Source organism: Leptosomus discolor, chromosome 3, assembly GCF_034619465.1.
Source record: "Leptosomus discolor isolate bLepDis1 chromosome 3, bLepDis1.hap2, whole genome shotgun sequence".
In the NCBI taxonomy this organism is placed as follows: Eukaryota; Metazoa; Chordata; class Aves; order Leptosomiformes; family Leptosomidae; genus Leptosomus; species Leptosomus discolor.
The window spans coordinates 8,460,670-8,486,412 of record NC_141393.1 but is presented as its reverse complement, the minus strand read 5'-3'; the positions used below and the strand labels follow the sequence as shown (position 1 = coordinate 8,486,412).

Here is a 25,743-nt window from a genome sequence, read left to right as displayed (position 1 = left end):
GTAAAGGTGATAGATACGTGCAAACAGCCCAGGAAGGACACTGCAATAATTAAACTGCAGTACAATATTGGGGATATTCCGAAAGTAAGACAGACAGACAGCTAATTAGGAAAGAGGTGCTTTGGGGCCTTATGGAGCAGCCAACTTAATCCCAGCAGCAACATTTAAAAGTAATTATTTAGCTCAAACTGAGAGATGGCAGCAGAACTTCTCCTCACCTGGTGAAGCTTTTCTTGGACAGCTGGGAGCTGTGTAATCAGTTCTCCCCATTTTTGCTCAAACTTTGCCAAAGATGACCTAAGTCCTGCAGTATCAGCTTGCTTCACGTGGAAGAGCTGGTTGGCAGTGCTCACCACAGATGACTTCAGGGAAGATTTTTCATCAACTTCCTTAGAGAATGTCTGAGGTACACAGGAGAAATTTAAGAGAGGGTAAATACTTACATATCTATTTAAATAAAGACAAAATAGGTTTTCAGGCACAGGGTAAACTGGTTCAACAAATAGATTTTAGCAAGTTCGTAAAGTTCAGAAAACCTAAACTCAACATGTTCTGGCAGCAGGCAAGGCCTTTTTTTTTGCCCAATTCGATACAATGCTGAATGCCACCATTTGCTCCACAGGGATTGGGAATATCCTGATCCCTACTTCACACACAAGTCCAGGGAGCAACCCCAGTCCTTGAGTCTGGCCAGCTCACACCTACCAGTCCAACCTTCATAATGCTTTGCTTTCCCACTGTCTGAGACTCCCTCAATCAGGCCTCACATTGAGGCTGAACACCCTGGCTGGTAATGCAAGGGGTCACAGCACCAGGGGCGGGGAGGGGCAGGCAAAGACATGAAATGCAATTCAGCCTGTTTCTCTTCCCTGACTTTGGCCCACTATCTTCACAGCCCCGCTGTCTCCAACCCTGTTCCCTGATCCCACTCTCCAGATTCAGCTCATAAGTGGCCCATCAGCTTGGCTGAACTGCTGTATCTGGTATTTGGCATCAGGAGCAAGACAGAAACCATGCTGTTATGTTGTAGGTGCATAAGAGATCCCGGCTGGGCTGTGATGTGCAGTTGGGAGCTCATGATGAGAGGATTCCATTCTTATTTATGCGCTCTGGCTGGCCTCGCAATCTGAAGGAAGGTCTTTGGTGGCCTGCCATCCTCATGGTTCCCCACACAGAAAATGGGGTGGCTTTGGTGGACACAGCCATTCAATGCTATATTATGTGGGCAGGTTCTCGATAATGGCAAATACAAAAACCACTCAAAAGGGTCATTTTCACTGGAAGTCACAACGTCTTATCTAAATCTGGCAGGAGAAATGACTTACAAACAAGCTGTTGATGTTATCCCTGATGGTGGGAAGGTCTTGTGACACATTGAGAGACTGCTCCTTCCAAAAATTTATTCTCTGCTGAGCAGAATCCAGCCATTTCATTAATTCCTCTGAATCTCTGTTGTAGCTAGAAGGAGGAAACAAAACACACAAAACATACATCTCCTTGCTGAGTCTAGGCTACATTTCTCACACTCCAAGTTGTCTTTCGCTTTGTGAGGAGGCATGTGCTATTTGGCACCTATGCTGCTACATAACCCTGCAGAAGCACGGCTACAGCATGGATTGATGTGCAACACAGCAGTTCTGCTGGAAGCACACACGACTGTTCCTATCAGCTCTTTTCAGCTGCTCTGCTCTCCCTGCAAACATCCTCTTACTGTATTCACCCAGCAGTTGCCAGGACAAGCTCACATGGGTGAAAAGAGCTTTGCTGGAGGTCAAAACCACCAGAGGAGATTGTGCACACTGCTACATACAGTGCAGAATACACAGCAGGGGTAAACACCAACGAAACACCGGCATGCTCTGTCCACGCTATGGCTCCAGCCAGCCGGAGCTCAGAGCGCACAGACCAGGTGCAGGAAGAGCTGAGCTTGGTACATCAGCTGGTGGACTGGGCTGCAGAGCCCCCAACGGTCTCTACCTGACTGCCAGGACTGCACTGACAGTTGCCTTGGGCCACGTGAAAGCTTTGAGCATGCTTGGGTCCTCCCCCTTTGGAGAGCTTCAAAACACAATTTGAGACAGCATGTCAGCCAGGTCTTGAATATTTGTAAGGTGGGTAGTGTACGAGCACAGACAGGAGCATTACGCCTTTGCATGGGAATCAAGGCTAGCTTGCATTCATAGCAGGCCAAAATGCTTAGGGCAGCATGATCAGAGCTTCTGTTAACACTTCCAACATAAAAACTGCAGCACGATGCGGCTAATTCTCACCCAGATGCACTGACTTTGCAATGGCAGCAATCAAAACATTGTTCCTACAAAAGTAAGCAGGAAGTGAAGCACTTGTCTACACAGTGAAAGAAGATCAGCTGTGTAATAAAGGGCCACTTTTCTGATCATCCTCCTTTTTTTGTTTTGTTTTTACATTTTTAAGTTAAAGGAGTTATTTATTAATTCCCTGTCCTATTTCAGAAAATACATCTATAGAAGATCAGAAACTAATTTCTAACTGATATCTCTAACTGCTTTCCGAGTTACACGCACCTGACCAAGAGTTTGAGTAACGTTTGAAGTCGGTGTAGTTCATGTCCAACTTTTTTGGTTAAAGACAACCATTGCTCTTCCAGCTTCCCAATCTGGCTTCTTATTTCCGGACAGCTCACAGCAGTCAGCAATTTCTTCCCTTCCTTCACCATCTGGTACAGCCTGGCATGCTTTTCATCAACACTGCTTTTGATTTGCTATCAGAATATGGGAAGTTTGCAAAACAATAATATTTTAAAAACTGAAAACACAGCTAGCAAAACACATATCATTTGTTCTAAATTCTTAATCTCACATTTCCTCTGTCATGTATTTTATTTTCCAAATGGAAGGAATCATAGAACCGTAGAATCTGTATTTCGTAACATGCAAAAGGGACACAGGTTGGTTTTTTTTGTTTCCTTTGGATAGATCAAGACAGATCTCAACATAATTTCATACATTAACAGAATGACTGTGTTATGATTTGATAGGGTTTTTTGACACATGTAAACCTCAAGTAATGGACAAACACTCTCTACCAGATCTGGCTGCACCGTCCAAACATATGACTGTCCCCAGCAGAAAGTTACTGTTTTGAAGGAAGCTGTTGGGATAATTATTGAATAATGGTGGCAGGGAATAATGAAGAGTGAACAGTGAAGACATTAAATAAAAGACATAGAGGTGGTCTGGTTTGCTTAGACAGCTGAATAAAAACAAAGCACCATTTTACCATTACTACACTTCACTGAAATGTCAAAATGAGAAAAGGGGAAAAAAAAACCCAAACAACTCAGGAAGCAGATCAGTCCCAGGGAGAAGGCAGAAAGTAGCGTTGTGTGATGTGCAAGTATCTCACTTCTCTCCAGGCATAAGGGGCTTGTACAATATTATTAATAGGGATAGTTATCTCACGGGAATTAAGACCCAGAGAATTTTATTCTGCTCTAGCCTTGAAACTGTGAAGCTTCAGTGCTGGGACTCCTCCCAAAAGCATCTTCTAAAGCTTTATTACTTTGTTTCTGATATTTAAAGGCAAATTAAGACTTAAAAGTGAAGAGCTGGTTAAGAACTTAAAAAACTCAAAGAAAACCAGGCAACTTCACACTCAATGGCTATGCAAATATCACGTCTCCTGTCTCGGTGGGACAGGCATCAAAAGCACCAGTGGGCCACTATGATTGTAAATATCTGTTGATTTATTTCAAAAGCTTTATTGTACCTCAGGATTTTCTGGGAATGTCCAATGACCTTTTTCATGCAGTCAACTAGATTAAATCACAGTAGTTCTTTTTGCTTTATAGTCTATGAATCTAAATATGAAACTGGACTCAATATAGACTCAAAGACTCACTCATTCAAAAATTTCTAATAGAGTGAGTCCTCTGAAGACTGAGAAAGGTCAAACCTGTAAGGAAGGCAGAGCACCTTCTGAAGATACATCACTGATTTTATTAAACACTATTTCTTCTTAATTTTATAAAACAACCATAAAGGCTGCTTTCATATCCTTATCTTTAAATGTGTTTAAAACATGGATAAAATGTTTCCAACTGGAGTTGAGCTTCTAAATAAAGGCATAGCTCTGCCATCAGAGATGCATCTGGGAACAGATCAGGAGCCTATTTGCCATTCTATACAAAAGGAATTTTTTTCTCCTTGGTCAGACAGAAATCAGGACAGCTCATTTTGAATTCTCAGGATCTTAAAAGGAGCTGGTAAACCTGTAAACCTTCTATTGCAGTCCGGAGTTCAGATATTTGAAGGCACCAGGTTGTTTCCCCTCTTCTACAGGTTTTACATCATGGCATGAAAACTGTTCCTGAATTACAGAGAAGTGGCTCTGTGTCCACTCCAAGGCTCCTTGTTGTCCTTGGGATCCGTGTAGCCTGCACACCCTCTTCTCCCAAATACTTGCATTTGAAGACCAAGCTCTAAAGAAGCTACAGTCATTATTCCCACTTAAACGAACTTGTAGCCCCTGGCTGAAATTAGCAGCCTGATCCCCTGCTACTGTCAAAGGTAAGTTTTCAGCTTGCATAAACACACACACAAGGACACAAAGGAAACAGTGCCCTGCAAACTGTCTTCACTTCAAATTTTAACTAATCTTTTTGCCAGCTCTACAGATCCATGAAGAAAAACAGAGAGAGACACACAAATACCTCTAGAAGTGCAATCCTTTCCATTAATCTTTCTTCTGTTTCTTCAACCAAATTCACAGAAGGCAACGTAGAGGCAAGTGCCTCTAACTCCTTATTGAATACTAGGCATTCATCATCAAATTCCGTCCATTCCTAAAAATACATTGCATCATTAACACAGCACACATCTATCTGCATTGTTGCTACACCAGACTGAGGCCTTAATGCTTATCCTAGTATCAGCAGCTCTTCCTCTAACGAAACAGAACACAAAAATTGGTGAATAATAGGTAAATATTAAAGTGAGACATCATTTCACCACAGATGAATTAATTATTTCACTCTCCAGTATCTTAAAGGTTTCTTATTTTAAAGTGGTATCATTTTTTTTATTCTCTAGGGGTGTTTTAAGATGAGTTTTTAAGTTTTATTTTAAAGTGGTGCTGGTAATTTTGTGCCTTAAAGGGCTCTTCTGTCAGTCCAGGCACTCAAAAATTACTGCAAGAAGTCATAAAGTCCCACCCATGTCAGAGTAATGGGTTGAAATGTCCACTTTCAGAGGGTTTCAAGGAAAAAAGCCAGTTTACTGACATACACAGAACAAGTAATAGGCTGTTGCTGTCCAGTGGAGACAGGAAAGGACAACTACTAGCCAAGGAATCACTGGTGCAGAAAGGGTTCCCCAAGACAGAACTCCTTTCCTTATTCCCTCCAGCTTTTACTCTGGGTTTCTTTTGACTTATTACCTTTAACAGGCTCTCTAAGTGTATGCCATACTGGCAGGCCTTCTGCTCCAGCAACTTGACTTCATTCACCAGCTCGTTCCAGAATTCCTCACTCTTTTGTAGGATGGAGGGAGTCACTTTCTTGGAAAACGCTTGCATGAAAGCCATGCGGGTCATGAGGTTGTGGAAGAAGTCCTGAAAAAAACAAAGTTAAAAGTTTGCTCTTTAAGAGAGATCACACACTCACAGCAGGAGTATGAAGAAGACAAAAGAAGACTCCCTGAGAAGCTGGATCTCTCATAGCTAGAGTCAGGAGCCTTCTACCCAAATTGTGTGCGATAAGTCTTGATAACTGCTTTCGCAGTTTTCTTTTGCTTTTGTAGATGAATGTATGTATATTTGGACTGCAGATACATTATTTGCACTCCTTTGTAAATAAATTCCTAACATTTTCCTTTGCTAAGGGCAATTTGCAAATGACAAACACAATCCCTATGACTCTGGAGTAGTAGTTTGCAGTGCTTGGCATCCTGAAGCAATTCTTATGGGAGTCTGAGCTATGTGGAGCAGTTAAATCATGACAGAGACATCTTCGAGTGACTAGTGTTGGCCAGGGCTTCTTGCCAAGTGGCAGGACCGTAAGGATGCTGGTGCATTTTCAGCCATCTCCCATCAAGCACGTAGCAGCTGGGTACAGTGGACACTGGGATGCCAAGAGGAGGACTTAAACTATCCTCCCTTTGGAAAAAAAGAGCTGTTTTGGGTAAGTTTCCTCCATCAGATCATGACAGCAGAGAATGCTGAAAGCAAAGGCTCAGCTCCCAGTTGCTAGACAGCAACTTCAGGAACCTCACTATTGATTTATTACCAGCAATTGGAAGGACATGTGTTCTCCTCACATAACAATATGTTCTGAGGTAAGCTGAAGTAGTATTATTGAAATTCTGATCTTAATTTATCACCAAAACTGCAGTTGTAATTACAACCTCTCTTTCATATTTTAGTGGGTCCTATTTTGATCCACTGAAAAAGCTTTGCTTTGTTTTCTGCATGTACTCCAGTCCCTCCCCTAAGCTATGAGCCAGCTATTCTTCTCCATAACGCTGGAGAGAAACCAGTCACAGAAAACAGGGCTCCTGCTATGCTGATCCGAGCAGTGCTGTGATCAGCATCTTATACCTTGTGATTTTCCAAGTGAGAGTGTAGAGCTGCTCTGCTTTTTGTTAGCTGCTTTGGATCTTGTGCAATCTTCTCTCGTCCAATAGCTACCAGCTCTGCAAATCCATGAAGTAAGTCCTCATACTGGCTCTCACTGATGGAAGGAGAGTTCAGTTCCACATACTTTGCTTTCAGAATCCCCCACATGTCATCCAAAACATCCTACAATGTAAACACAGTTTAGTGATTCATAAAGGACAGAAATGAATCCTACAAACCCGCACACACATTCCCAGAATGCAAAATAACCACCAGCCTTTTGATGCTAAAAATACATTGCTTAGAAGAATCAAACCTTGCTGAGTAAGTGGAAACCGTACTGCGCTCTTACCTCTAATTTATAAGCTTCCTGGATTAAGGTCATAGGTAACTGAAATCTTTCCCCATGGCCTCTCAGTTTGGCTACTTGGTTTTCAAAGTTTTGCAGCTCCAAAGCACAGGCATCAGTTTTCTGAATTAAGGACAAAATAAGCTATTAGGAAGAGTTCTGTTCCATTAAACTTTCTGTTATCACTAGTAGGGCAGTGGATCCCGGGGCTGGATCTCTGCTGTGCTAGCACTTCATAGGTTCACAATCAGACCCCAAGATCCAACGAGCTTATAAGCTAAACAGACAAGACTATTCATGACACAGCTTACTGGATTCACACAGCACAGCCAGGAAGGAAATTCAGGTCTTGTGTCTCAGTCCAACATTCAACATGCATTTCAGTTTACTAATTCAAGAGCAGCAATTAAAAGGAATCATGGACTCAGAAAATACCATTTTTTTCCTATGAATTAGAAAGACTCCTTCAGGGATGGATTGAGACAGGTTCTCTCTGAAGGAAGGGAAGTTACATACGTCTGGCATTCCTTTTCCAAGAGGTGTTACTTGACAGAATATATCTAAGGCAGCAATCCCTGCACAGAACAGCAGCTCTGAACGTAGCTTTCAGCCTGGCAGAAAGTTATGCCTGTAAACAAGGCTATGAGCCTGCAACAAAAAAGTTTCAGGACACCCTGTTTGCTTCACCAGCAAGTAGATAGATGGCTGATGACTACTCTGGGGAGGATATGCCGCCTATTCATTTTCACTTCTCTGCTAATCCCTGTGAAGGTCGAAGAAAATAGCTTAACTGGTCAAATGCCATATGATGAAGTGCTCATAAATGCTGAATGAGTAGATATAAATATTGAAGGTGTAGTCCCACAAAGAAAAGCTAGTTTTGCATATAAAAAGGCGTAACGTGTGAAGTGCTGTACTTTATGTAGCTCTTTTTCTTCCCTGCCCATAGTGTGGGGTGCATTTGCTCTGAGAGGTTGTGGATTGACTGGTTCCTCCACTCCAACTACTTAAAGGACTGGAATTAGATCTGACTATATATTGAGGTGTAAAAAAAAAAAAAAAAAGGGGGTGGCAAATAGTGAACACTGTCCTTCCCCTATTCTTAAAACCTAAGTGAGACTCAAACTCAAACTTCAGAAAATACACAACTTAATAGATTGCAGAACACTGGAAATGATAGCTAATGGTGACAGGTTTTCCTCTCCTTTTCCTTCGAATGAAATTACCTGTAGCTGTTCAGAAATATTATGTCCACGTATTGCATTCAAGCATTGCTGCAGAGTAGCTTTTTTCTCAGTTAACTGATCATAGAGCAGCCTGGTTTCATTCTGCAAAAGAAACAAACATCAGAAGTATAGCACATATTAGGAATATGGTAATGACAAGACAAAATTACACAGCAAACAAAACTGTTACCTCTTACAACAAAAGCACTTTCTTCCTCTTTAAAAAAACCCAAAGTAAAGCACGTGCATTATGGGCTTAAAGCAGTAATTTAGAGAGAAATTCTGTAGTCTGTTAGTGTAAGAAAGCAGATTATTCTGTCACAATGATCCTCTATCACCGTAGAAATCTATGAAACTTACAGAGAAACGAATTCTTCCCTTCCGAAAATGAGAAAATGAGCCCATTAGTGGTGACTGATGAAGCTCCATGGATTCTGCATAAGTAAACACTGCAAGACTAGTCCTGCTACTGTTTGGAGACAACATCCCAGTGTTCTTCAAAGGAACTGTTTTATTATTCGGCAGGAAAGAGCTAGGCTGACTTGCAGATGATGAGCACACTGGAGTTTTGTGGGACATTCGAAACTGTATTTCAAAGACCAAGCTTTTCTTTCCTTACTTCAGCCTAAATATCTGATCTGAACATTTTCCAGCAACAGCTAGATTTAGCCCATCATGAAGTTTCTCACTACCTGCTTATGGAGCCCTATGGAAATTTCTCACTACCTGCTTTTCCAAAAATAGAACAATAAAAAAATATGCAAATTTGCAAAACTATGGCTTCTGCTACCATGGCACAAAATCTAAAGGAACAGCAAATACAAAGCGTCAAATCAAACCTTCAATACATAGCTAAAAATAGGCCAGTGCCAGTCGTGGCACCAAAAGGGGAGACACTTGCCTCTCCTGAGTCCACACAGCAGCCGAAAGAATATACAAAACCTTCCTTGACCTAATCCCTGCACACAGAAACTTGCTTTAGCCTGTAGCTCAGCGTGCATGGGATCCCAGGTTACTTCCAACTTTTCTGCATGCAAATTTTCTACTGTGATCAGGGCCTCTAAGGTAGTCAGCATTGCAAACAGCACTAGAAACAGCAAAATTAATTTGTTTCTTGAGAGGCCAAGACAAGTTTGTTTAGTACCAAAAAAACAGAAAGCCCATTACAGATTGCTCATCTGTAACCCAAATGCATTAACACTGACAGGTCTAACAGATGCTGTGAAACAAGATGTGCATTTGGCAGTGGAGTACCTGATAATTGCTATTATGATCCAGCCCAGCTTTCATTGAGTTGCTCCTTGAAGCAGTGGCAGCTTGAGTTTGTTCCAGCCGTGCCTGCAAGTTGTTAAAGCACTCGCAGAACACATCTGTGCTCCCACCAGCACAGCTAATAGACTTTAAAAGATCATCCTTTTTATCACTCAGGTCAGCGTGAAGCTTTTGCAGCTCAACAGAAAGAGTCTAAAGGGTTGAAAGAAAGATAACGTGAGTGAAAATGGTCTCTGTCCAAGGACTCTTGCCTGTAAAAGGCGGCAGGACTCAAACTGATAATTGTTAAAAGCAACAGGCCCAAATTTGTGCAACACCAAATGGCTTGGCTGTATTACTCCCGAATAATACCAGCAAAGCAGAGAGGAAATATCAGGCCATATATATTCTGTATAACATAAATCCACTGGGGTGTCTCCTTCCCTGGATGCTTTAGGACAGTTACCTCATAAAGAGCCTGCTGCACAGCTGCCTCTTCAGTGGAGAGGACTGAGGTGTTCAACATCTCCTCCATGTTATTCAAACATCGGCTGATTGCCAGAAGCAGCTCAAACAACTTTCTGTCCAAATTGGAAGAGACTTCCTCTGCCACATTATCCTGGGTAAAGGGAAGTCAAAAGATTTCAGTACTTTCACCCAAGGCACGGCTAAGATTTATTCACTCGTGTAAGGTTAAAGGTTCAGTCAGCTAATCATAAAATGGAATTAATGAAATACCGAGAGACAGATTTGGTTGAGACAGTTATATGCGTGTAATATCCAGAGCTGTCAAGGCCAAAGCTGAGACAATGACCCTTTATGTACTGGGAGTGGCTGTGGTCTTACATGTCTCTCATCTCAGGGATGGGCACAATGCAATTTGTCTTGCCAGCTCCAACACTGCACATTTACTGAAATCATTCACAGGTTCCTTGCTTTATACAGTTCGTGGAGTTTTACCCACACTAGCAAATCTTCAGATTCAGGTAGCAGAAGTATCATAGCTGAAACTTGAAATGTTTCCTCTCAAAATCCTAAACTGATTTCTACATTATAGTCCATACCTGGTGACGCAAAAGCTACACTACAGTGAATGCCACCTGCAGTAATGTGATTATTGGCTCTTTTTCCCAATGCCCATACAGTGTCTTGTGTCTAGATTCCCTGGTATTTTTTGCAATGCTAGGACATGCCATTTTTACCTGTGCATGCACCACATTTGCTTCTTGGCTTAGGTCTCCCAGCTGGACAGTGTAAGTTTTCAGTTCTTCCACAGTTGGGGTTCCAGGACTAGTGAATGTGCCTCGGGGCAGCATGTTCATCTTTGTTGTAATCTAACATTTGGAAAAAGAATATTGCATTTATGTGACCAGCTCAAATGAAGACAGGGCTATGTGCAACTAGATAATGCTCCTCTCAAAAAGCATTAAAATGAAAGTTTCAAGGCATTAATATAAAGCATCTGGATATCAGGGTTCCCTTTTTACTGGCAAAAATTAGTTGGGTAGGCTAGGCCCTGATGGGAGATTGACTGAAAAAGGAGCCTCTGATTCCCAGATTTAAGGGCTACCAGTTGTAGTTTGTGTCAAGGCAGCCTTGCTGCCCACTGCAGTGTAAGTCTTGCCTGAAAGAGAGCTGACGTTTGTCCTTTTACACGACTAATATTCTATGTAACGCAGTAATTTCAGAGAACAGGGAATCTAGTCGTTCTAATTGAATGTAAACAAAACTGTTAATAATGGAAATGAGTTTTGTCCAAGCAATACAATTCTGCAGTCTGTTCAGAATAAATACATAGTGTGCTCTTGCTGCAGTCCAAACTCTGCTTTTGATGTGCGAGAAAGAGAACACAATGGTGAATGGCAGAATAAAACTTAAGCCAGAGATTTGTTTTGACCAAAATGTTCTCACTTGCAAGAACTGAGATTTAACCCACATCCACAAAAATCAGCTGGGAGCTTGCTGGCTAACTCTTAGTTCTCATGAAAGAATTAAGGAGGTAACATCTGGTCTGAATGTTACCTACAAGGATCCACCCATGTGCTCCCACACTATGCTTAGTAGTCACTACTTCAGAGACATTCTTTACCCCAAAGTAAAATTAAAAGACAATCATGAAAACAGTATGCAGTAACAATTTCCTCTGGAGAGCGCTTGCACAGATTTCAGTTATCTGATGAAGAGACACGATACGATGATGCAGAAAGACACACTAATTGCTATCTTTACCACAACCAACTTCCTGCAGAAAGAGTGTTTTATTGAACTTAAACAGACCTGAGGTTCCACAAGCTGTCCGAGAGGAGACTTCATCTTTGACGACAGCTCGTGTTGTAAATATTGCCATTTATTGCCCGTTTGGTCCTTTGGAGCTAAGGTGGGATCAGCCTGCTTGCTCTTTGGATCAGACTCTCCATTGCTGTATTAAGAAAACATTGTTAGAATGGCAAATACTGAAGCATAGTAAGCAAAATTAGACTTGTAAGTCTTCTTGTATAAGATTAGTTTCTATTGCTCCTGCCCCAAAACCAGAGTGAAACCAAGTGCATGGATGATCTTTAATCCAAGCTTTGATACATTTCTTTGGGCTCTTCCCTTCCCATGAAAGACCCTGAGGCCTGCTGGCAGCCTCCATCTCTGAAATGACAATATGGGGAGCACAGTCCTGTAGCATGTCTTGGTTACATGCTGGAAGGTGCATCATCCCAATGCCTCCTTTTCAAAGATGCTGCTTTAAAGCTGGCTGGGTGATTCTGTGCATTTGTACAGCAAAGGCTGTGAACAGAGATACCCAACGTGCCTCCAGATGAGCCTGCTTTAGTTTATGGCAGGTGTGAATCCTGCCTATCAAGACTGATTCTAAACACTGGAGTCAGCCCAATATCAAAGAGGCTGTCACATAAATGAGACCCTATTTCTCCAGACTGTTGATGGCAGAAATCTTCTCAGCTTCTGCAGAAATCTCCCAGCTTCTCCTAAAGGCACAGCAAAGTTTCAGCAGGTTTAGGCAGTTTTACACCACTGAATCTGGTAACTGGTTTTGTTATTTTGTACCTTGATTCTAATTTCTGAGTCACGCTGTCCTCAAACTGTGGCTGCATTTTTTCCACACACGACTCAATGAAGTCAATGAGGCTTTTCTGCTCAGCTGGTTTTACTTTCAGATCCTGTGCAGAGAGCATAGCATGAACAATAAAATCAGTTGTGTGCACTGTATTAATCTGAAATGATGACTGTGCTTTTCCAATCATATTTTACATGAATTCATTTAGCAAAGAAAATAAGAATACACCTACCAGAATAAAATGCAGTGTGTGTGTAAACATGAGTTTACCAAGCAAACCATTTTCTGAAAACATCTGTTCTTACAGAATATATTTCTCCCTTAGCTAAAGTTTTAAAAGCAAAAACCATCAGTCAGAAACAAATGATGCACATATGGAAATTTAAAGGCCATTGACTGTCATCCTTATACAGAGAAAAAGGCAAGGGAGAACGGGGATTTGTTCTTATACAAGGTTGAGTTCCATTAGTTAAAAAGAGTGTTGAATGAAAAGTGAGCAATTTTAGCAGCTTAGGCTGGATCATTTTCTCCAACTCTTTTCTAATAGCGTGAAAAGGGCAAAAACTATTTTTCAGTTAGCAAAACAGAAGTAGTCTACAGAGCACAGAACATCACAGGATTTTTTTGACCAGAGGGATGGGCGATGCCATCTGAATCATTATGATACAAGGCAAGTGTCAGGGTACCATCCAGCTTCATAGTATTACTAAACCTTTTGGACATGGGATTTTAGGGATGAAGTCTTTCTCCATCCTGACAAACTCCTCTAACCCTGGAGGAGAGGGGTGGCTGAAACCTGTCCTTGATCCCACAGTGAAAACTGCAGCAGGTATAGATGTAGCTGTCCCCGACACTCACAGGGCATGTGGAGCAGCCTGGCTCCTGGATGGCAAGAGAATTACCTGTGGGTGCTGGAAACCGTTGTGCCAAATGAGTGGCTGTTCAGCAAGGGCAAGATGGGACGTGCTGGAGCCATTTGAGTGTAGAATCTCAAGGGGCTCTGGGTCAATCCCCTTCCTGTTGTGAATCTGTAAGGAGAGACCCATTGTGGGAAGGCTTCCAGACTTGAGAAGAAGACAGAACCCACAGGTGCGGTTTGGGGAAATGGCGAAAGCGGAGCTGTCTCAGCCTTACCACACATAGTACCAGCAGTGCACGAAACACGGTTGCTACTCTTGCAAAGACTTCTGTCCAGTTCCATTTACTGACAGCTTGATTCATTCTAACCTGCTGCTCTAATATTTCTCTCCCTGACAGTTACAAGGCTTGGTTTGCTTTTCCTGTTAGCAGATTAATTGATGCTAACCCTCCATTCTTATCATTTGACAAAATTACAGGGACATGTAATTAATGCTTATAAATTTGCTTATGCACCTGGATTTTCTATGTGTTTGTGCTCACAGAGATATTTCAACAGGAGCCTTTACAAACACTAATTCTCTCCTGGGCCATGCAAGCTCCCTGTCTGACTGTGCTCCTTCAGCACTGGAGAGACTGTGGCTGCTCTTACACAAACACATCAGGTGGGCTTCTCTGCCCCCCTGCACAACAGAGTGGGAATTAGCTCTGAAGCCAGGAGTTCCTGTCTCACCCACTGGGAAACTGAGCAAAGAGTGTGCTGCTGTGGTGCAGGAGAGCTGGCAGAGTCACTGCGCTTGCCATTTACACATTCTTCAAAGAGAAGTTACTGCTTAAAGGCTTATTTGCTGTGATACTGTCACAGACAAACATCACAGCATTTTAAAGGCATTTAAAAAACAAAACAAAACAAACCCCCCTTTGTATCCTTTTCCTGCACTCCTCGAAAAATCTTGACCTGTCACTGAGCACTTAAAGCAGAAAAGATGTTGTTCAGAGACTCATTAACAATCCACTGCTTGCTGCAAACTACAAATAATTATACAGCACTGTAAAGTAGAATAACAGCAAGTCTGACATTTCTGATTGACTTTTTTCCCTTCCTTGCTTCACATGGTGAGCTCTAACTGTTCTTCTGCAACTAGGGCAATTAAAGCACCATGACTCTATCACTCTTGCTCTGCATAGCATTCATATGCTTTACCTGCTCTTCATTGTATTTGTCTTGAAGCATCATCTGGACTTTTTCCAAATTGCACTTCACTTCCTTCAGCTTCAAGGAAAGAGCCTCTGTCTCTTGCTGGTAGTCTGCACTATCTCCACAATCTTCCAGTAAAGAAAGGACCTTTTGTTCAATCTCTGATAACCTCACCTGGAAGGGACAGCAGTCAATTATGCATTCTTAGAAGTACAACACTCCATTCCTGATAACATTCTGAAAGTCAATGCTCACACTTCCCCTGTCTGAAAAGAATAGAAATGTACAGGCAAAAAGAGAAATAGCTGCAAGAGCCCTAGATTTGCTCCAATATAGTCTCTTTTTATTCTGAACAATTAAATAAATTTTATAGAGAGTTAGTCTTCAAACTGTTTCAAGCCACAGCCTCTGCAGGAAGTTATATTAACTCAGATATGGAGCAATAAAAGAGAAGAGCAGAAATAATAGACTCCATTCGGATGCAACCAGGAAGACAACACATGCCAACGAGGGGAGAAGGAGGCAGTGCACAGACTGATCACATCAGCCTTGGGGAGGAATGGTGCTCAATTACCAAAACACAGTAGTTACCATGTGTCAGCCAGACCATTGTAAACTGTTGGGATCTGCTTTTTGATTCAAGCTGCTGTGAATCAAAGTCATCTCTGCATTACTTTAAACTCACATTTTAAGGCCAGCATGGAGACAGGTACCACGGCCTAACTGCAAAGTAATCAACTGCAATAAAATACCTGCTTTACATAATACGTCCATATCTAGAGACTGTTACTGCTTCGTGCTATGTGTATTTTTCTGTGTAGATCTTGATTAGGTTAGAAACCCACCCCACCCTGCGAAGTTCACGTCTTAACATTGAGCCAAACTGTTAAAAAGCCGATAGGAATTCAACACCACTTACAGCTGCCCGAAGCCTGGTTGTTTTTACCAGTTGGAACGGCCCACTTGAAGCCTACGGTGACACAAACCCTGAATGGGATCCAGACACAGCCAGCTACTTGGGTGCATTCAGGATCCTAATTCCCACAGAGTTCAGCACCCGAGCACTTGGCTGAATCACAGCCTAAACCCAGAGGCACTCCTTGGCATGGACTCAGTTCCTATTAAAAAAAACTCCACCCATCACCACCACCAAAACAGCTGGAAATGTCTGCTAGTAATTTCAAGTGGGGACATTTTGTTACTGGCTCCTTTATGGTGACTCAAGTTGTTGCTTTAGGTAGACTCAGTGCTTGAAGCAAACTGGTACACCAGACCAGCACCGCAGGGAACTTCAAAGTGGCATGCTCGCACGTTTTCTTTTAATTTGCGTGCCAACGAAAAAAAGCTGCATGCCAGGACTCCCAGCTTTCCCAGCCCCTCGTGCCAGTCCTGTCTTCCTCCACCTGTTTTCACCAAAGGGTACCACCCACTTCTTTCCTTCCACTGCCATCCAGGGCAAGAGGCTGACCTAGCATATGGCAGTAGGTCCTGCTTAGAGAGGGCAGGTGAAAAGCCCCTGTCTTTCTGCCTATGCTGGCATTTTTTTGCAAAAAGTGCAAAAGAAGGATATACCAGCTTGGAAGCTATCTTATACCAGTCTTTTAAACCACTCCAAAAAAAACAGACAGTGAAAATGTCAAAAGAAGAAAAACACTCCTTTTTTTCTAGCTGATTTATCATGATTAAGACCAATGAAAAATTGTCTTTTAATAGAGGATTCAAACTATACTGAAGCCTTGTTTCTGAAAAATATCCAAAGAAAAACAAAGCTTTAAAAATACTCAAGAATTCTACCTAAATCCCCTGGATGCATAAAGATCCCAAATCTAAAAATAAATACTTTAACTTGGAAAGCTGCACCTGAAACCAAAGCCAAGTGGTTACCTGTTTTCTGCACAGTGGAATGAAGCTGATTAAGCGGGGAGAGAAGCAGCAGTAAGCATAACTTTTCTGCAGACAAACACCCCAGACTTGTTTGGATGGCAGCAGCAAACTGGCTGCTCCGTCTTACCTGGTAATCAGCAAGCTCCAGTTCCACCATCTGCTGCATTTTGGGGGTGTGGGGGTCTGACCTCAGGGACACTTTAGTTTTGTCTAGCCATTGTTCCAGCTCGGCAACCTGGGCCTGGCACACCTGGAGTATCGTTTCTAGCTCTGGCTTCCCGCCATCCACCGCTTCCTCCGAATCTCCCGCTTTCCCTCGAGAGCCCCGCGTCACGTTGGGGACAGGAGGCGGCTTCTCGCTCTGAAGCAAAGCACATGAAAGAAACGTGGTTATCTATCTGGTTTTTTCCTTCTTTCCCCTCCCCCTACCAGTGGGAAATGTTTAACTTTCACACTCACAGAGCTTCGAAACCACTTTGCCACCGTGCTCCCAGATTAAAACAAAAAAAAAAAAAAAAAAAAAAAGGGAAAAAAGAAAAAGAAAGGGAAACTCGCCAGCCAGGCGATCCGGGATCTGGTGTAACAGGTTTCCAGATTTGCATTTGCACAGGTATACCAGAGCGCAGGAAGTGGGATGACTCACCATTAACCAGTTCTCCCCTGGGGAGAGATGTTTTTCTGTGGGAGTTAGATGTAAAAGCTATGGAGTTTAAAGCTGCAAAGCAAGCTGTTGGGCAACGCTTATGAGCTACTTGCATGCGTTCGGTTCCAACAGTCAAATATGCTTTATTCAGGCTCTAAGTCACACAGGGAAAAAAGGTGTATTTTAAAGTATGTCTTGTGTAATTCTTTCTTCTTATTTGCCTGCCTTTAAGAAGCAACCCTGCACACTTCTGTAATAAGAAGTCTAAAGTGCTTGGAGATATCAGCAGTTGCTTGGAAGGCTGTCCAGGTCTGTATACACCTCCACACATGTAAATACTGGTACTTAGCAAGTAAATCAAGCACAACACCACAAGAACAAAACCACCTGTACACTCCCGCGGCTCTAGAGCACACGTTCAGGCAACTATGATGATGTAGTGCACAAGCTCCGTGTTAAAATGAGATTTGGCAGAAAATCAGAGAACAAAAATGCATTGTTTCAGCTATCAGTCTTAGCTTTAATCACTACTATTCTTTTTGCCTCTGAGATAGTACGGGACAGCGCCATTAAAGATATAAAGTAAATCCAAATATACAGATCCCAGAATAGTCTGTCTATTGAGGTATATGTTACTGAAGAAATAAAAAAGTACCAGTTTGCTTCAACCTCCACCTGTAATGTCCAGCTCTAGTTCTAAGCCTGTTTGGTTTAGTTCATTTATTTAAATAACAAAACATTACACATGCCTAACACTGTGCCTGACACCCTTTCATTACACATGTAAGTGTACATAGGCATTTAGCTTACACTTACAGCATGCTCTGCCCCTCCCCAGCTAGACTGTTACTGCAGTAAACTTTATCCTCTTCCTCTACAGAAACAGAAACTCAGATATATAGTAAAATTATCTGAATAAAATAAACTGGTATCGTTTGTGCAGGTGTTCATGCACACGTCATGCATTCATGTGCCAAGATCAAGACCATGGAGCGGATGGTCAATTAACAAACAGTAGAATCACAGCATGGTTTGCGTTGGAAGGGACCTCTAATGATCATCTAGTCTAGCAGGGGCATCTTCAAGCAGATAAGGTTGGGCACCTGTTCCAGTGTTTCACCACCCTCATCACAAAAAATTTGTTCCTTATATCTAGCCTGAATTTATCCTCTTTTAGTTTAAAACCACTACCCCTTGTCCTATCGCAACAGGCTCTACTAAAAAGTCTGTCCTTATCTTTCTTATAAGCCCCCTTTAAACATCGAAAGGCTGTAATAAGGTCTCCCTGGAGCTTTCCCTTCTGCAGGCTGAACAACCCCAACTCTCTCAGCCTTTCCTCATAAGGGAGGTGCTCCATCATTTTTGTGGCCCTCCTCTGGACTCACTCCAACAGGTCCATGTCTTTCTCTGCTGAGGATCCAGAGGTGGACACAGAACTGCACGTGGGGTCTCACCAGAGCTGAGTACAGTGGCAGAATCACCTCTGTCGGCCTGCTGGGCATGCTTCTCTTGACGCAGCCCAGCATACGGTTGGTCTTCTGTGTGCAAGTGCTCACTGCCAGCTCATGTCCAGCTCAAGTACCCAGGGCTGCTCTCTTCGACATCATCGCCCAGTCTGTATTGATATCAGGGGTTGCCCTGACCCATGTGCAGGACTTTGAACTTAGCCTTGTTGAACCTCATGAGGTTCACATGGGCCCACTTCTTGAGCATGTCCATGTCCCTCTGGATGGCATCCTGTCCTTCAGGTGTGTCAACTGCGTCACTCAGCTTGGTGTCATATGTGAACTTGCTGAGGGTGCACTTGATCCCAGTCTATGTCATTGATGAAGATCTTAAACAGTACTGGTCCCAATATGGACCCCTGAGGGACGCCACTTGCCATCAACCTTCATCTAGACACGGAGTGATTGACCACTACCTCTGGCTGAGACCATGTAAAAAATCCTCATGCACCAAACAGTCTACCTATCAAATCCATATCTCTCCAATTTAGAGAGAAGGATGTTGTGGGGGACCATGTAAAAGGCCTTACAGAAGTCCAGACAGACGACATCCATAGCTCTTCCCTTGTCCACTGATGTAATCATGCCGTTACAGGAGGCCACTAGGTTGATCAGGCAAGACTTGCCCTTGGTGAAGCCATGCTGGATGACTCAAATCACCTCTGTGTCCTCCATGTGCCTTAGCACGGCTTCTAGGAGGATCTGTTTCATGATCTTCCCAGGTACAGAGGTGAGGCTGAGAGGTTGGTAGTTCCCAGGGTCCTCCTTTCTACCCTTTTCAAAAATGGGTGCAATGTTTCCCTTTTTCCAGTCACTGGGAACCTCACCCGACTGCCATGACTTTTCAAGTATCACGGAGAGTGGCTTCGCAACTACATCAGCCAATTCCCTCAGGACTCTGGGACTCTGGATCTTGACAGGTCCCATAGTCTTATGTATGTTCAGGTTCCTCAGGTGGTCACGAACCTGATCTTCTCTTACAGTGGGAGGGACTTTGCTTCCCAAGTCCCTGCCTTGAGGTCCATTCACTCAAGAGCTGTGGGAAGAGAGGGTGCCAGTGAAGACTGAGACAAAAAATTGTTGAGTACCTCAGCTTTCTTGTCCATTGTTACCAGTTTGCCAGTTGTGTTCATCAGGGAGGGTATACTTTCTTTGACCTTCCATTTCTGGCTGACATACCTGTAGTAGTCATTCTTTGCGTCCCTTGCCAAGTTCAGCTTCAGCTGTGCCTTGGCCTTCCTGACCCCATCCCTACACAATCGGGCAGCATCCCTATACTCTTCCCAGGATATCTGTCCCTGCTTCCACTGCCTGTGCATTTTCTTCTTACCCTTTAGTTTCACCAGCAGGTCTTGACTCATCCATGCCCATCTCTTGCCTTCCTTTCCTGATTTCTTACACCTGGGGATGGAGAGCTCTTGCGCTCTCTGGAAAGTGTCCTTACCTACCAGTGACCTACCAGCTCTGTTCTGCTCCCTTGTCCCCAAGAGCAGGTTCCCAGGGGGTCCTATTGATTAACTCCTTGTTAGACTTCCTCCTGAACACCTGCAAGTTTGCTTTCCTAAAATTCAGGGTCCTGACTTTACTCTTTGCCTGACCCATATCCCTCCGGACTATGAACTCCACCAGTGCATGATCACTGCAGCCCAGACTGCCTCCAATCTTGATGTCACTGATCAGCTCACTTGTGTCGGTGACCAACAGGTCCAGTATCACATCTCCTCCGGTAGGGCTGTCTATTACCTGGCTTAAGAAGTTATGCTCAATGCACTCCAGGAGTCTCCTGGATTGCCTACAGCTCACCATGCTACTTTTCCAGCAGTGTTGGGGCGGTTGAAGTCCCCCAGCAGGACAAGAGCCTGTGAGTGCAAAGCCTCCTGTAGCTGGAGTAAGAAACTTCAATCAATAGGCTCCCCTTGACTGGGCAGCCTGTAGTAAACACCAACCAAGTTCCCTTTGTTGCCTCAGTCCCTAATTCTTACACATAAGCTTTCAACCTGCTCATGGCTATTCCTTAAGAGACAGCTCTTCACTCTATCCATTTCTTGATGTAGAAGGCAACGCCTCCATCCCTCCTTCCTTGCCTGTCACTTCTGAACAGCCTGTAGCCATTGATAGCCATGCTCCAGTCATGGGATTCATCCCACTAAGTTTCAGTAATGGCAACTAGATCATAGCTTTCTAGCAGCACGGTGGCTTCCAACTGTTCCTGTTTGTTGCCCATGCTGTGTGCATTGGTGTAGAGGCACTCCAGCTGGGCTGTCAGCCATATCACCTTCTTAGAGGAACACCCCTTAGTTCCTTTGAGGTACTTCTCTGGTGTTTCCTTGTTGGTTCCTATTATCGCAGGAGTCCCTGGCTCATCTCCATAAAACTTCAAATGTGCTCCAGTGTACCCAGCACACCTCAGAGCAACAGGCTGAGCACCCTTGATAGCACCTTGTTCCTCTGACCTCGGCGTGTCGTCCCACAGGTTGTCATGGGCAAGCATGATATTATCCCTCTCCCTCTTCAAGTCTAGTTTAAAGCTCTATCAATGAGTCCTGCTAGCGCACGAGCAGGCCCTCTTCCGCCTTTGAGAAAGGTGAATCTTATCTGATGCCAGCAAGCCTGGTGCTCCGTAGGCCGTCCCATTATCAAAAAACCCAAAACTGTGGCGGTGCCACCAGCCATGGAGCCATATATTAATAGACTGGACCAGTCTGTTTCTTCCAGTGTTACTGCCTGCAACTGGAAGGATAGAGGAAAAAATTACCAGTGCTCCAGATTCCCTTAGGAAACTATCCCAAGGCCCTGAAGTCTCTTTTGATCGCCCTTTGACTGCATGTTGCGGCTTCATTGCTGCCCACATGGAAGAGCAATAGTGGGCAATAGTCCGAGGGCTCTAGCAGGCTAGGAAGTTTCGAGTTGTTCTTAACCTGGCCCCAGAGAGGCAGCAGACTTCCCAAAGAGTAGGATCTGTCCAGCATATGGACCCTCTGTTGCCTTCAGAAGGGAGTCACCTACAACTATAACCTCTCTTTTCTTCTTTGTCTAGCAATTCAAATATTTTTCTGAATAATAAACTGTGTTTTAGGTTGCTCTAACTGAATTGGGAAGCAGGTACGTTTGCATGAGAGGGACAACATGCCAGAGGAAGGAAATGGTATTTTGCAATCACTAAGAGTAGGAATGATTTAATTTTAGCATTCAGTTAAGCTCTAAACAGAAAACATAAATATAATCGACTTCATAATTCTCCACACATACACACATCTCTAGGGAAAACAAATATATTTTACCATTTATAAAAATAAATGTCTTTCTGTCTCCAAATAGTAAATGATCTTGTAAATAAATCCTTTAACAACAACAATAACAACAACAAAAATAATAAAAAATCACTCACTACAGGGAGTTGTGTAGCATATGGAAATGTTCCAGTGTAGCAAAACACTGAAGTGAAAAAGTTGTTGCAAGCAAAAGAGCTGTCTGGTATGGTTTGAGGAAAGATGACCTTCTCTAAGAAACCTGTCTACTGGAGCAGAGAAGGATGCTGGCTCACAGCCTGACAGCACCCTCTCCACAGACTACAGAGCTGCCATGTCCAGCTTAAGAAACTGTTCCACTGAACTCCTGTATTGCTGAGTCCAACAGACTGTGGGTGCCTCTGAAGGCAAGACACTGACAAAACACAGTGGTGGCACACAGAGGCGCCAGGAGGGCCTATATTGTCTTGTAAGGCTCCTGGAAACCCAAAACATTCAGCTGGAGGTTATGTCTCTTGAATACAGCTGTCTAAATTCCCATTATCCTCAATGGAGATTTACTCAGAGCAGCCAGGGGTTCATCCCAGCCTAACAGGCAAGTAGTGTGAGCTCAGCTGAACCACTCGCTGTGCTTGGACACTGCAGCGACTACATTGCCTGCATCTGCCAAGGGAGCTTAGACATGTCCTGCACATGCAGAGATCAACAGCATCACAGTGTAGCAGAGAGAAAAACCACAGAGATCCCACATACAATTATGTCATATGTAATACACTCACACAAGGCTATTTCTTATAGTACCAATAAAGAATATATTGTGCTGCTGGCTGGGTTTTAATAGTTTACTATGTTTTTTTTTAACTATAAATTAAAGGTTAAGCATGATGGAAGAAGTTGGGGGGAATGGGAGACAAAGTGACCTGGGGGACTGCTCCTGCCCTAGGCAATGACAGATTCTGTCTTCTTCCATGCTCTAAACCCAGGAAGAGCTGAGGCTGCTCTGCTACAGGTCTGCTGCTCCAGACCTTCCTGGAGCATTCACGTCTGTCTCCATACACTCTTTTGCCCGTAACCTATGGGCTGCTGCCCACTCCTCCCTTAGCCTGTGCATGCCTTCCACAAAGCAGCAACATATAGGAGTGTCAATCTCCTTAATTTCTCCTTTAACTGCTACTTAAAATTCCTATAGTTGATGTATGTTTACATCACTTGAACCCCTCCATTCATGCCTCTATGAATGCCAGCATCTTACTTGCTGAAAATACTTCGTTTTGTTCCCTAGTAAATTGTCATTTTCACGGAGCAAATCAAAATGTATTTATTATCACCCAAAGCAGCATTATGAAGAGGCCCACAAAGGGTTGTAAGTTTTCTACCATGTCATAAATACTGCAACAAACTCCAGTAGCATAACCATAAGGAAACAGTGCCTCTGGTAGGTTATACGAGCTCAGCAGGTCACCTTGTTCAGCCTGCTTCAGGCCTTCACACTCACCATAGCCCGACTGCCATCACCTGTGCCAGGGCCTTCAGCACTCTGCAAAGTTTGCCTAGATGTTTCCTCACCATGTTTACTGTGTGATTCCATTATCTCATCAGCATCCTGTAGAGAAAGAGGCAACAGTGGAAGTATTTGTATCATTATTGGTGTAGACGTGTAGTGGTGTAGATGTGTAGTGGCGTAGATGTGGCACTTAGGAGCATGGTTTAGTGGTGGACTTGGTAGTGTTAGGTTTACAGTTGGACTCGATGATCTTAAAGGTCTTTTCCAAACTAAATGATTCTATGATTATTGCTTTGCTGTGCTAGAGAAGCCTCAAAGGGCAGCAGCCACTCAGCCTATAGTGGTCCTGGCCCAACAGTACTCACAGAGAGAAGTTCTCTTATGCCTGTAACACCGATATACAGAAACAAACAACTGCAGCTATCAGAACATCATGAAGACACCATGAAGAACAGAGCGGAATGCCACCAAGATTGTAGCCGATTGGGTGTCTAAGATGCTGATCTTCTCATGTGCAAAGAGAATCTCTCCCACAAATCATCCTCCAACAAAATGCACATTTTACAGCCTTTCCAGGGATTACTGAAACAAATTGGTGCTACCAAATGTGCATTTCTACCTTTGTTTTTTTTGTTGTGGGGTTTTTTTTTTTTGTCAAGCTAGAAGAAATTAATATAGAAACATAGAATCATTAAGTTGGAAGAGACCCTTAAGGTCATGGAGTCCAACCAATACATGCAACAGGAAAAGAGATTTTAAATGGCAAGATTTAGTGTGATATGGAAGATGAAGTATCTGAATAAGGCCATCATGGCCTGCTTTTCTACAGTTCTCTTGCTTTGCAGACTTCAGCAATACCTAGGACTTGTCCAGATCTTTTCCACAAAGATGAGTTCCCATCCCCGTGGAGATAAACCTCAGTGCATTACCTGAATGATGCCATCTGACAAAGTACCAGAAGACCAGGAGGTTGCACTGTCTTCCTTGTGCCTTTCATCATCTCTTTCTGAAGGCCAAAAACTTGCATCTTTCTCTTTGGCTGTACTTCCCTTTGAAAGCAGCAACAGCTCAGCATTAGCTTACGAACAGAAAGCTCAGATACTCCTTCAGGCAATGTCAATTACTGCAAACCTTTAGTAACACTTTGCTCTATTAGTGCCTTGGGTTTTTATCTCTATTGTGTTTCCTAAATCCCACCTCCTCCCTCGCTCTATAGCTCTGCTGCAAGATGAATGGCAGCTGGATGACACTGATAGTTTTCTCTAGAGACCTCAGAGTATCCTCATTTTTCCACACTATTTAAAAAAAAAACAACAAAAAAACCCAACAAGAAACAACCTTTCTTCTCCCCGTCCACTAAAAAGTCCCGTATGTAAAGAAAACTGGACCAATGAAGGCACAGAATCAGAAACCTTGAAACTGAAGGGCTTGGATCTAGGTAGTAAGACACCACCTCTATCCAAGCTGTTTGGACCTCTTCGCGCTATCTAGACATGGAGTTTCATCCTTGCCTAGCTTAAAGCAACCTCTCCAATACTCTGTCACTTCTTTGTCACATTTCCTTTTGATCCTTGTTGCAAGGATGTAGTAAAAAGGCTAATTAATATTCAGTGAGGACTGCAAAGCCATGGAGATTCTTCAAAACTTGGTTGAGGCCACAGTCCCTCCCAGGAGATGCAGACAACAGTAGCTGGTCACTACCAGCCTAGGCAGCCTGTGAACTGCTGTGCAAGTGGGTAGCTTGGCTACAAGCTCACCAGCACTTCTGCACATTCCTGATTTCATTCGAATACATCTTGTTGAGTCCCTAGGGTGCAGGAAAGTGTGCAGAAAGTTTCATGGATTATTTTTTTTTTCCTTTTTCAAAAAGCTATTAACTTTATCATGAAACTTTATTCACAGCTTTGCTCCTCTGCAGCGCACCTGGATGTTCGGACTCCCCAGATTCAGAGCAATCTGTTGGACAGTGTCTCCCAGTTTCTCCCACTCTCCCAGAAATCTCCTCTATCTTAACTTCATTCCCAGTAGTCTGATCATGTCCTTTTTTCTTAAGCTGAAACATACAAATCATTTTGTGTGTTTGTTTTAAGTTTTGAGCACTTCAGGGGCTGTCTAATTCTGTCTGAACTCCATCTCCACATATTAACATTGGTATTCAGGCCTGTATTTGCCACTAACACTTCCATAAAGGGGGTATTACTGTATAAGCAATCCCACCAAAAGCAGGATCACACATCACAGAATGAGGTGCTGTGTAATATTGGAATTGTAATATTGGTAGACTGGCTTGAGTGCAAATTCTCAGTATCCTGGAGTGACAAGAGATATTTCAATTCGTTCTGAAGTATTTCGGATTTACACATTTCTCATAATTTCTCCCATAGCAAAATCCTGTATCTTATATATACAGCTGTATATGTAA

General features: G+C 43.1%; 1 protein-coding gene across 1 annotated transcript in view; it reads right to left on the bottom strand.

The window, feature by feature from the left end:
• Positions 1–25,743, bottom strand: part of SYNE2 (spectrin repeat containing nuclear envelope protein 2) — a 209,083-nt gene that overhangs the window by 67,979 nt on the left and 115,361 nt on the right. The window contains exons 65-82 of the mRNA XM_086462965.1: positions 24,251–24,370; positions 23,313–23,420; positions 16,549–16,782; positions 14,544–14,711; positions 13,384–13,509; positions 12,472–12,584; positions 11,695–11,836; positions 10,620–10,751; positions 9,884–10,036; positions 9,421–9,630; positions 8,167–8,268; positions 6,944–7,063; positions 6,574–6,774; positions 5,416–5,589; positions 4,691–4,822; positions 2,544–2,740; positions 1,326–1,458; positions 219–401 (exon numbers count right to left, since the gene is read on the bottom strand). Coding sequence (XP_086319091.1) covers positions 219–401; positions 1,326–1,458; positions 2,544–2,740; positions 4,691–4,822; positions 5,416–5,589; positions 6,574–6,774; positions 6,944–7,063; positions 8,167–8,268; positions 9,421–9,630; positions 9,884–10,036; positions 10,620–10,751; positions 11,695–11,836; positions 12,472–12,584; positions 13,384–13,509; positions 14,544–14,711; positions 16,549–16,782; positions 23,313–23,420; positions 24,251–24,370 — 2,748 coding nt within the window. The remainder of the gene's footprint in view (positions 1–218; positions 402–1,325; positions 1,459–2,543; positions 2,741–4,690; positions 4,823–5,415; positions 5,590–6,573; positions 6,775–6,943; positions 7,064–8,166; positions 8,269–9,420; positions 9,631–9,883; positions 10,037–10,619; positions 10,752–11,694; positions 11,837–12,471; positions 12,585–13,383; positions 13,510–14,543; positions 14,712–16,548; positions 16,783–23,312; positions 23,421–24,250; positions 24,371–25,743) is intronic.